Genomic DNA, 12,706 nt, shown 5'->3' with positions numbered 1-12,706 from the left:
TACCGAAGTCATATATTTATTTCTGAATTATGTATAAAGTTCAACAAAGGAAAACAAACATGTCAGTTGAAGAGAAGGAACGTGATGAAAAACCAATCTGACCCATAAAGCACAAGTACGAACTGTTAAAAATTATGGTAAGAATAAATGAGTCACAGTTCCTTTTTAAAAATTGACAAAATGACCAAAAGACTTCGTTATGAAATCGTATGCAAATTGCTTACTTCAGTTTTCCACTGCACATTTTTTCCCGAAGCTGGGAACAACTTCTAGTATGAAGGTTGGCCTGTATTTCACATTAATGCTTTACAATGTTATCAGAGGTAAACAAGTTGGCCTTAAATTTGAGATGCTGAATAACCACTTTGGAAAGATTTTTTTGGGAAAAAAAATAAAAATCAGCCAAATGATCTGACCATTTTCTAGAATAAGGCTAGAAAAAGCTGGTTTCCCCATTATTAAAAATAAAGGGGGGGGGAAGCATAAATGTAGAATGTCATACCATTTAGTCTTATTTTATTTAGGGAGAGGTGGGGGGTGAAGACAACTTGTACTGGGCGTATGCTTCTTGTTGACATATCAAAAATTCCACCACAACTGAAAATCTACAGAAAAAGTATACAAGTAGCTGGAAAATAAAGTCCTCCCCAAGTGCAGTTTCCATACTTCCAGTAGACAGGAGGATTTCTGTAAAATGAGAGGTCAGCTCCCTGACAGTGGTGCTGTGCTGGACTTCTGCAGCTGCCTTGGACTGAGAAGAAAGGGATTTTGTGCTACAACAATACTGGAAGCTGTCGGCTCACCATATAACTGGCACTGGACTCTCCCTCCTGTATACTTCACTTGAATGCACAAGAGATTAGAGAGAGATGGACTGTGCAGCTTCATGCTACGTTCAGTATGATCTAATAGCAGGATAGGAAAGAGGCAGTCCTATTTTCCTCTTCACTGCAAATTCTTGACCCTTCCTTTCTAATGGCCTTAGGTCCAAGGCAGAGAGGGAGAGCAAAACCGATCTGAGAGACCCAAGCTGGAACGGGCCCAAGGTAAAGCAACTTAAGGTAAGAATTTTAAGAAAAACATGAAGTATGAACAAAGTCTGGTTAGGATATGAGAGAGACGTTCATGTGTATCATAAAGAGGGCAGAAATTGATTGTTCTCCATTGTCACTGTGGGAAAGGCAAGAAGAAGGGTGCATTATTCACTCCAAAGGAAATTTAAACTGGGATTTAGGAAAAACTTTTTCCTTTTTAAAACTCTAGCAATGATGAAATGCTGGAAAAGGATACCCAAATAGCTATCTTCAGCAATTAAAGTTTTAAAGAACAAATTAGACAAATACCTGCAGAGAATCTACATCAGTGTAAATTTTGGATTAGATGATCTCTTTATGTCTCTTCGGAGACTACATTTTTAAGGATTCCAATTGATACGTAATTGATATCTTAAATTCTAAAATATTTCTACTATTCTAAAAGTTTTCTTAACACAGAAAATTCTGCAAAAGAAACTGAGTTCCAAAAAGTTTCTTATATCATCGTAAGTTATTAGCGCCTCAGGAGCCACTTACCTTGTATTTTTCCTGCAGCTATTAAGCCTTTCTAAAAATCATAATGCAATTACATCTATAGCTAGAATACTACAAAAACAAGACCTCTCTATTCTCGTTACCCTTCAGGCCATGATTACTGAAAAAAAATAACATGGTTATCTATTAAGCGCAACATCCCCAGCAAGAATATGCCTCATGTATGTTTCTGCTTCACAAAATGTTCTTACCACTTCGAAAAAAAATCAGAGAAGAAATAGGGAAGCTACAGATAGGCAATGGTAACAACCTTCAACAACAACAACCTTGTTCAAACAACAACCTTGTTACCTTCAAGGTAACAACCTTAACTGATTTGGACACAATATTCACTGTTACAGATAGAGAAAGCTGGGGTACATGGTACCTCATCTAAACACTGAAATGCAGGACTTGCTGTTACATCAGTGGATCCCTCATCTCGGCTATAAACTGTTGGAGCTAGAGCACAGATAGGTTGGTCCTTCTCAGTTTCCAGTTCTGTGTCACTGGAACTGGAACTTTCTTCACCAGCCTGAATCATTGTTTGAAGTTCTAGGAAGTAAAAAAAATACCAAAATACAGTTAATTAGATCCAGGGATACATGCGACTGTGCAAGTTAAATGTGTGGTGTAAAGAACACAACATCAACATGCGACACCCGTGTTCAAACAACAAAAGTCACAACGTGAGCAACCTAGGTGGGTCTACAGTTATAACTTCAAGACAGACTTGTAAGAGGCTGTACTATCTATCATTGGTGGAGTACTTTTAAAATCCTCTACAGCTGGCTATGTTACTGTCACATAAATGTTAGATACCACGCAAAACAATATTTCTTAAAGAACGGCCATTGAATAATAGATTTAGGCTGTAAAAGGCTTCTGGGGTCATCTAGTCCAATCTCCTACTCAAAGCAAGGCTAACTTCAAAACTCAATCGAGTTGCTTAGGCCTTTGACCAGCTGAGTTTTGAAAATCTGTTAAACTGGGGAGTCCAGACATTGCCTTCAGGCAGGTCCTATAAAGTAAATCCCCAAGTGGGTGGGATTCCTATAGGCATAACTGCTGTGATCTTTTCTCTGTCGACAATTTCCATAAAACTGGTCTAAGAATGTGCTTCCTCTTCTCTCCATCCAACATAAGTCCACCTTTCATGGTGTCCCTTGACCTTGCAGAGAATAATTACATAGAAAAGGAACCCCTTCACAGGACATAGAGATCCTGAGGACAAGAACTGGTCTAACTAACTTGTGCAAGTAGTATCATTACAGTTATTAATGTCTGTAAGTCATTGCATGACCATACTTTAAAAAAACCAAAACCAACAAACCCAACAAATAAACCTTGAAACCATAGAAAATGACAAAACATCTTACAATATGTGAGAATAAGAGGCAGAAAAATACCGGAAAAAAATCCTTACACAGAGATATTCTCATATCAAAGCACTCGGGTAGTGCTAACATTCAGTTATGTACCAGGTTACATTTTTAGTATCTGTGACCGCTGCCAAAATAATATGACCATGAAAAATATCCAAATGAACAAATTCAAGAGTGTTCTGGTTTCAGCTGAGATAAAGTTAATTTTCTTTCTAGTGGTTTCTGTGTTTTCAGATTTGGTATAAAAGGAATGTCAATAATGCATATTGTTTTAGTTGTTGCTAAGTGATGTTTATACTAGTCAAGCCTTTTTTCAGCTTCCCATACAATCTGAGAAGCACAGACAGAACAATAGAATGGCCAATGGAATATTCCATACCATAGATGTTGTGCTTGGTATATAAATGGGGTTTGGCCAGGGGGTGAGAACCCATGATCTCTGCTCGGGTCGGGCAGGGCAACCAATTCACCAGGCAGTGAGAGTGACTTGTGTTTTGTATATTCTTTTACCATTATAATAATTATTATTATTGTTATTTTCCTTTTCCATTATTTTTCTATTAAACTGTCTTTATCTCAACCCATGAGGTTTTTTGCCCTTTCTCCTCCTTTTTTTTTCTCTCCTCCCTGTGCTTCTGGGGGGAAAAAGGGGGATGAGCAAGAAGCTGTGTGGTCCTAGTTGCTGGCTGGGGTTAAACCAAGACAAAGAGTAATAATAAAACTCACAGGATTCAAGATATATTTTGATCCCTAGTACAGTGTGGGATCCCTTTTTATTTCCCCAAAAGACAGAGCTTTAAAAAAGCCTAAAATATAAATTCTATAATCGTAGCTTTGGTATAAGCTTTATCCCAAAGAAAGCTCTTTTTCAAATTAAGTAACACAGTTTTTTAATAAATACACAGAGAGAGAAGTGAAAGTTGGAACAAGTAAGGTTGTTGGAAAAGATAACTTTCCTACAATCATATTTGAGAAAATCCCATTTCCATAGCTCTCATTTAGGAATCAAAATCTCTCAGATTCTGGCATTAGGAACAGCTAGATCAAGGATAATAATAATTATTTCTGAGCAAGATGAAATCTAATGTCATCAAGTTACTATAACTTCACATAACTTCACTTTCTGTTTACTATCTCAGTCCAGCACTTGAGAATTATGTTCCCAGGCATCAATCATCAGAACTGTCTGACGCGTGTGAAAATGCCGAAATGGAATAGGGAAATGGGAGGTAGTATATAAAGGGATACAATGCTCCTGGTACCCTTATGAGACAGCAATATCCATCAGGTCAATACTTGTCATTGTATCAGATGCCAATTAATAGCTGCCAAAAACACCTTCTGGCATAACAGTATCTTAAGAGTTTTGTATATTCAAAGAGTTTTAAAATATTGACCTTTTGCATGAAGGCAGCATTAAACAAGCCACGAACATTTCAGGAGAAAGACATAGGAGATATGGGATGACTAAAGAGAGGCAATAAGCATCTTACAGATGGAAGAGAGGGGAAGAAGGACTTCTGAGGCACACAGAAATCTTGACATGACATAGTGAGATAGGGGAGCTACAGAGTATTTGTGCAGCAAAACACAGTGGAAAGTGGAGACAGAGCATACATGGAGGAATTCAAGAATTCCTTCATAAACTTACTAAAGTTGGCCCTAGATAAAGTGAATGGACAAGTCAGTATCATAGTATTTTAGTTCAAAATTCTGGGTGAAAGATTGCCAACTTCTGCAAGTGTTTACCTGACACTAGGAGATCTTGCTAGATTAGCTATTATGCAGAATAACTACTCTGCAGAGAACATTGCATTCTGCTGTAGGATAAAATCATTATAAAACCCTATCAGCTGCCAAAGACGCAGAGCCCACCTCAAATTAGTCGGTCTTGACATCATTCAGCCTTTCACATAACATATGGGAGAGAACTTTTTAAAAGAGAACTTTTTATTATAAATCAAGGACAATCAAAATTAAAACTGTAGTAAAATTGAGAAGAACTTTTGAGAATATTATTTCAATAGTATATACCAGATTTCTCCAATGAAACAACCAAAGCAATTTCGCATTCCAAAGCCAGACAGCTGACAGTTAAAAAAAATATAATTTCTTTTTATAATTGTGGTGGGAAAAAGGATATTAAAATGTTGTGTTTTGTGTACCCACCTTTTGAAAAGTCACTTGTCTGTAAAGGTAGCGAAATTTAAACTGGCAAGTTTATGACTTTCTTCAGAGCTGTTTGGAATTCCTTCAGGAACATTTTGACTTTTAGAGAGATTTCAGCGGCTGTATTTGCTTATGGAAAAAAAAGCAATTTCATGATCTCTCCTGGAGGAGTCAAAACATTGTGAAACAACTGTAAACATCATAGAGGCCAAGAAATAGACTCTGAAATACTGTACATAAACATGTGCACACATTTATAACTAGAGCAATTTTTCATCTGTAAAGAGCTGCTGAATATTTTAACATATGCATTTCATGTTTATGGTTGCTGCTGCTGCTTTATTTGTTTCTCTAAACAGAGGGAAAAGCACAGTGGAAGAAACACTAAGCAGGACAGTGCCAAAAACAGAGCTTCATGGGTGTAGGCATTTTTGTCTTTTATGTGAAACAGACAGTTGATACCAGTCAAAAAATACACTTCCTTACAGTACGGTAGTACAAAAGAGTCCTCGCCAAGACTCCAATTTGCTGGGCAAAGTGAGAAGAAAAACAATCTTCAGAATTTGAAAAGTTTATAATGTGTTAAAGACACAACTATAGACAGATGAGACAGCCTTAGTTAGGGTGATAAGCACTACTCTCCACTCCTTTTTAAGAGGGAAGGGGACAGACTATAACAAAAGATATGTATGATTATGGGACAGTAAAAATGTTTAGCATTCTTCAATTACCTACTTCATAATTAAATTTAAAATGGAGCTTATACAAAATTGGATATACAAAGCTCAAAAAGCAAAGGGGAAAATTTCTATTTTTGCAGTATCTGATAAACAGAGAGTCTAATTCAAATAGAAATGAAAGTTGGCATAATTTCTAAATTTACAGAATAGCTCAACAAATATGGATATTTTCAAACTGTAGAACTGCAAATAATATCACAGCCTTGATCTGACACACAGAATTGCAGAGAAAGGGAATTACAAGTCTGTTTTGGAACATGGGTCAAATCAGGCTGAGAACCGTCTTGTGAAACAGCTTCAGGACAGCACTAATAAAAGCCTGAACTCAGATTCCCAAGACTACCGCCAGCATCTTTACTTCAGTGTCTCTCTAGCAAACAGCAATGTTCATACACAGATCAGTGCAGAATCCAGAGAGATGGTGCTTAGCTGCATTGACTCTTTCCAGAGCAACAGATGCAAAAAGTAGCAAAATTTCAGTCTTAACATGAAGACATGCAGCTCCATGCATGAAAACGCATCAACTAGACTAGTTAAGAAGACACAAAATTTATAAAAATCTCTGTTGAGGGAACTACACTTCAAGTGATCAACCTCATTAACATATACTGATGAATGCCTTTAAACTCTATTCTTTGCATTTATGAAATTAATTAGAAAAATATTCAGGTTCAAAAAACTGTCAGCAAGATTTTGATAGCAGTCATCCAGCCTTATCTTTCAAGTCCAACTTGAACATGCTTTCTTAATTCTAAGCACAACAGGGGAAAAAATAATCATAAAGCACATTGTTTTTCTCTGCCACTTAAAGCTACGAATTCATAATTGAAGCAACATTAAATTATTTACACTACTGTTGCTGGAGGCAAAAAACTGTTGTATGTTGAAGTGTATGTGTTAAAATAATATATTTTAAATTATTTTAATAAAACTTTTGTATGTATGTACATTCAAGGTAATTTATAATTTCAGTCTGATAACATCAGGACAGACTGTGAAGTCATAGAATCATAGAATCTTCATGGTTGGAAGGGACCTTTGAGATCATCGAGTCCAACCATACACACACAAAAAAAAACCCCTACAATCTCTGCCACTAGAGCATGCCCTGAGGTGCCACATCTAGACGTTTCTTAAATACCTCTAGGGATGGTGACTCAACCACCTCCCTGGGCAGGCTGTTCCAGTGCCTGACCACTCTGTCAGTAAAGTAATTCCTCCTAATATCTAATCTAAACCTCCCCTGCCACAACTTCAGACCATTTCCTCTGGTCCTGTCATTATTCACCTGGGAGAAGAGGCCAACACCCACCTCTCTCCAACCTCCTTTCAGGTAGCTGTAGAGGGCAATGAGGTCTCCCCTCAGCCTCCTCTTCTCCAAGCTAAACATGCCCAGCTCCCTCAGCCCCTCCTCATATGACTTGGTCTCCAGACCCCTCACCAGCCTGGTAGCTCTCCTCTGGACACGCTCCAGCACTTCAATGTCCCTCTTGTACAGAGGGGCCAATTAAAACAATGAGCAGTTATTTGTGCAAGTAGTCTGACTAGCTCCAGTGGAAATACTCATGGGAGTAACTAATTACTAGTATTACATGTAGGTTCACAACTGGATTTATAGATGGTACATTATACATTGACATGTGTGCTACTTTCCTTCCTGATGGAAATTATCAATTTCTTAATATATTCCCTCATTTACTCTTTTCTGCCACACAAATCTCATCCGTTTCAGTTAAGCTGGGTTAGTTAAACTGGAGACTGACACATAAATGCTCCAACTCACATGGAGTTGTTTTGTTTAATAGAACACAAGTCTAAGGTTTAGCCAAGTTTAAACAAATAGGTGTTAAGTTCACATTCTTTTGAGCTCAGGCCATAGGCACAGCTCTCCTTCCACAGCCAGCTGCATCTGTGGATGTTACGTATTATTCCCTTCTTTTGAAGGAGGACATACCTTTGTCCTCCTTCAACACTGATCTGCAAGAGGAACAACTTTAGAACTACTTTCTCAGGCAAAATCAGCTAAGGAAGCCTGAATAATTTCAATCAATGTTATGAGCTCAGTTGGCTAATTTTTCTGGAAGTTGCTAAGGAGCACTCTCCCACCTCCCTGCAGAGGACAGCACGAGATGGGGGCAGTACCCAGACCAGGGAGGCAATGAACAGAACCTCAGCTCAACAGTGGGGCACGATACAGGGTATTTATCCACATCTTCATGCTACCTTCTTTTTCACGCAAATCTTAAAAATTAAAAATTACTCTGAAAACAAGACAACTGACTTAGTGTTTCACACTGAATTAGTTAGAAAAATTATGTAATGCAGTTGGAACATCAGAACGGTGATATCTAGTCAGACCAAAAGCTGATCTAGCTCTGCGTACTTCCAGCCAACACCATGTCCCTGGGGAGGGACAGAAGAATCCACCAGTCACAGTGTGGTGATGCTTCCCTGAACCCCCCCTCCTTAAACTCATGCAAAACTTTCAGTATCTGCAAAATCCAGGGGAATGGAGATTTTCCTCTTACTTCTGCACACCGTGAACAACCAGTGATTTTTGTTTGTTTTGAACCTGGCTCCTTTATGCCACCTCGTTCTTTTACTGGATGAGTAACTGAATAATTACAACCTTTCTATGCCACTAGTTTTTTCTAATGTTGTATCTTCCTTTGATAATCCTTTTTCTTGGCCGAAGAAGCCAATCTACCTGCTGTCACTGGCCTTTCTCTGCCTTCCACTGTCCTTGTCATCCTTGTGTAGAACTTTTCCAGTTCTACCATATCCTCTTCAAGGAGAAGGGGAGAGATGAGAGCTACAGATAATACTAATAACATAGGAGTACAATGGATTTATTCAATGGCACAGTGATCTTCTTTTCACCCCCTAAAATTTTATTTCCTAATGCTTCTTTTGCAAAGTTAAAAGCTTACAGTCTTGTAAGCAGCAGACCTTCTGTTTTAACTGGGCACAGCCTATGCTTCAGTGTGAAGGGATGTGTCTTTAAACAACAAAGCTACGCCAACACTAAATGATCATTAAAATTAAAATTACATCATGTACAATAGGGCATTATAAGATGCATGTAATTCAGAATGGATTGTTTAGACTGTACAACCTCATAGACAACTACTTCAGGGAAATGAGAGCGCACCACATACCAAAACTGCTTAACAATTTGTTAGAACTTCCATTGTTTCCACTTGTTTTCAAGCCTGTGCTATTTGGGATGGAATCACCCTGAGCCTCACACCGACTTTATCAGCCAGAGTTCTCATTAGATATGGCAAAGATCGGGAGAATTCGAATGGTAAGATTTGCCACTTCCCTTTTCATGTGGTTTCCATGAGGAACTTAATTTCCTTAGAAAATTTCTGGTAGCGTGACAAACAAAAAATCCCTGAAATCCAAATCATTGTGTGCTTTGGAGACTGTCTCTCTCTGCCATCCCTGAGAAGAAATGGTTACCATCACTACACACACACACACTAAAATACCGAGGGGAAAACAAACAAAACAAGCTTTACCTACCCCCTGAAACCTAGGCACACCTTGAGAACTAAGGTGGCTCAAGAAAGCAGTTCAGAAATACATCACTGAAAAAATACAAATTACAAAATACAAAGAAAGAGACTAACATAGTGTACGTAACACAAATATTTCATAATAGAAACACATGAGAATTTGTAATAAACTTGGAAAAAATATTCTGACTACAAAATTCTTAAGCCTTATGATATGGAGGAACACTGATTAGTAGCTAGCCCTGTGTGCCGTGAACCTTGCCCAGATGCTGGACGGTAACTTGAACAGAAGTGTTCTCGCATCTGCAGGCAGGAGCCTCAGCATGAGCGTAACACCGGTAAGAACACCCCTGCAGGGAGGCCCTGCTTTCCTGAGCAGTGGAGTCACGTTATTTCTTCATTGAAGTCACGTCATTTCTTCATTGAAGTCACGTCATTTCTTCATTACAATTCGAGCAAATTGGCCTGCCCAGGCAGACCAAGTTTATATCCTGTGGGTACCTGACGCTGTCTGATCTTACTCTGTGATTAGTTACAAATATAAAAGTTAGAAAAATTTGTTCCTTCTACAGCCTGTCCTGTATGTCTTTTTTTATTTAATTTCTCTCCCCTTGAAATCTCTCTCTCTCTTACCTTAGCCTAAAAGTGCCTCTAATAATGCTTTGGCTTTAAAATCTATTTCATAACACTTTATAAGGTCTAGGTTTTGTTATCTTTTGCATGAAATACAGAACACACTTTAGCTTAGAACAACACTGTAAGTATCTGGAAAAATGGCTAATAAGCACTGTAATTAATTAAGGAATCACAAAGGCATCTTGAAACTGGAGCTCTAATTAAATCTTCATTTATAAATTTGATATCTTTTTCTTTTCCTGAAAGTGACAAGTCAGAAAATTAAAGATGCAAATAAATCTCATTTTACTGTTGGAGTCTGCCACATGCCATACCAGCTGATATGGGATCAACTGGAATTCATCCAAGAGCATGAAAATGAAATTGAACCAATATTATAGCCAAAATATAGGTGGTATAAGTAAAACGTTAAAACCATGAAGTTTCGTATGTATGGAGAAAGAAGAACAACTTCTTAGTAATTACTTTTTATCTGTTTTCTTTGATATTTTTAACCATATAAGTATGCTTAGACACTACCTAATGAAAAAAAAACCCACAAGACAAAGCAGTGAAATATATACATAGCTAAGGCTTAAGCATCTTTGCATGGTTTCTTGAACAAAGTTCTCAATTACACAAAACTCAACAATATTAAAGATTATACATAGCATAGTACAGAGCCCAAACTGATAAACCTCTCCCTCCAACAGGAGCATCAAATATGAAGAAACTGGAGGAAAAGGGGGCTGTGGGAAAGCAGCACTAATGTTTAAGAGGAGGTAGGAGACGAGGGTAAGAAACAGCAGCACTGACTTCAGGAGAAGTGGGAGGCAGCAGGAAGCCCCACCTAACCAAAGACCAGGGATTCCCTCTGAACAGTCGGTTAATAGAGTTATTTGTTGAATTGGCTGTCATCTAGTGGAATTATAGCACATTGCACCACACTTCTTACAGGTCTGTAACTGTTCCCGTGACAAATTATCTAACATTTACATTTGTTATTTGGTCTCAAGAGTGCAAATTTTGTAGCATTTTTTCAAAAAATCAACTATTTCTGAAGACTCGAAAAAAATAACTGCTATTCCCCATCATATCCCATGACACTTCTTGATACACTTTTGTCTCTCTACAATTCTGGTTTTCTGTACTAAGCTATCATATGGCAGGCTGGCCCTTTTTGTGTTTCATTTAATGATTTTTGAGACTGAATAATGTAAACCAATGAAATAATTTAACTTGAAGGGCTTTACTGATTAATATGAATCTTTATTAAACTTGCCATAGTGAAAATTACAGACAGTCCAAAAAGCTAGGGCCATCTTCTTTCCTCTTGGACACTCAGATCTCATTTCAGATTCATAAATAATCAATGCCAGACAGTGATAAAAATTGAAATGAGGCTAATGAGATGAAAAGAGCTTGATGACGAAATATCATATTGCATGGCTTGCACAGTTATTTTTGGAAAAGAAGAACAACAACACATGGAGTACAAAAAGCAGCAAATCAATAAAGTAACAGCCCCAGATTTCGTTATTACTTGTGTTGCAATGTAGCAATGTACCTTTCTATGCATCTTTCACTCTCACTATTGGCAGGAAACTACATCTGTGACAAGAATGCAGCCCCTGATTTTACATCATGTATGCCTACGTCCCCACATCATTTTTTAAATTATTATACAATGATAATGTGGGTTATAAAGTCCATAAAAGTCTTTGTAACTGAATTCAGCAATTCCCCACTTGTTTGTAAATCCTGTAAGGACAATTGTCTCATGATATATTTGTACAGAACTCAGGAAAATATTTATTTGGCTGGCTTTAGAACTGCTAGGCTGTATGTTAATTGCTAAAAAGCCATCACAATAAATAACATATTAACCAAGCTGTCTTGACAGAGGCCAATTTTGGAGCTCCGCAATACCACTTTTGAAAAAACTTTTTCCAGCACATCTGCCAAACTGCTGCTTCATCCTCTGACCACGGACATTTCAGCACATGCAGTCTCACTGTAGGCTTAAGCATAACAAAGACCAGGCTGCCACCCAAAGCCCTGCCATTTCCCTATTCCCATTCCTATCTTTTTTCTTGCCTCCTCCTTGCAGGTGTCAAATCCTGTGTCTGCAGAGGCTGCTGCATCAGGGAGCTAAGCAGGCTAAAAACCAACCATCACAGCTCTTCCATTGGAAACTAACAGTTGGCTGCACCAGAAGCAGCCCAAGGGGACCACGGAAAGGGCCCTCATGCCCTGAGTAAGGAAACTCGTTTTCTCACCCACAAGTTGGCACCACCCTGGGCCCCACAGAGTTGGGGTAAGGCTCCCGGCACCCAGGGACACAAGCGGGGAATCATAGAATGGTTTAGGTTGGAAGGGACCTTAAAGTTCCAAGCCCCTGCCACGGGCAGGGACACCTCCCACTTAGACCAGGTTGCTCAAAGCCCCATCCAGCCTGGCCTTGAACATCTCCAGGGATGGGGCATCCACAGCTACTCTGAGCAACGTCTTCCAGTGTCTCACCACCCTCACCGTGAAAAATTTCTTCCTGATACCTAAAATAAATCTGCCCTCTTCCACTTCGAAGCCATTACCCCTTGTCCTATCACTACACTCCCTCATAAAGAGTCCCTCCCCACCTTTTCCATAGGCCCCCTTCAGATATTGGAAGGCTGCTAAAATGTCTCCCCGGAGCCTTCTCTTCTCCA

General features: G+C 38.6%; 1 protein-coding gene across 1 annotated transcript in view; it reads right to left on the bottom strand.

Annotated features, from left to right (window-relative positions):
- CCDC146 (coiled-coil domain containing 146) overlaps positions 1-2,115 on the bottom strand; it is a 74,396-nt gene extending 72,281 nt beyond the window's left edge. Inside the window, exon 1 of the mRNA XM_063323513.1 lies at positions 1,957-2,115. Coding sequence (XP_063179583.1) covers positions 1,957-2,112 — 156 coding nt within the window. The 5' untranslated portion in view covers positions 2,113-2,115. The remainder of the gene's footprint in view (positions 1-1,956) is intronic.
- Positions 2,116-12,706: the final 10,591 nt, after the last annotated feature.

The sequence above is a fragment of the Chroicocephalus ridibundus genome, chromosome 1 (genome assembly GCF_963924245.1).
Source record: "Chroicocephalus ridibundus chromosome 1, bChrRid1.1, whole genome shotgun sequence".
Classification (NCBI taxonomy): Eukaryota; Metazoa; Chordata; class Aves; order Charadriiformes; family Laridae; genus Chroicocephalus; species Chroicocephalus ridibundus.
This window is presented reverse-complemented; position numbering and strand designations above follow the sequence as displayed.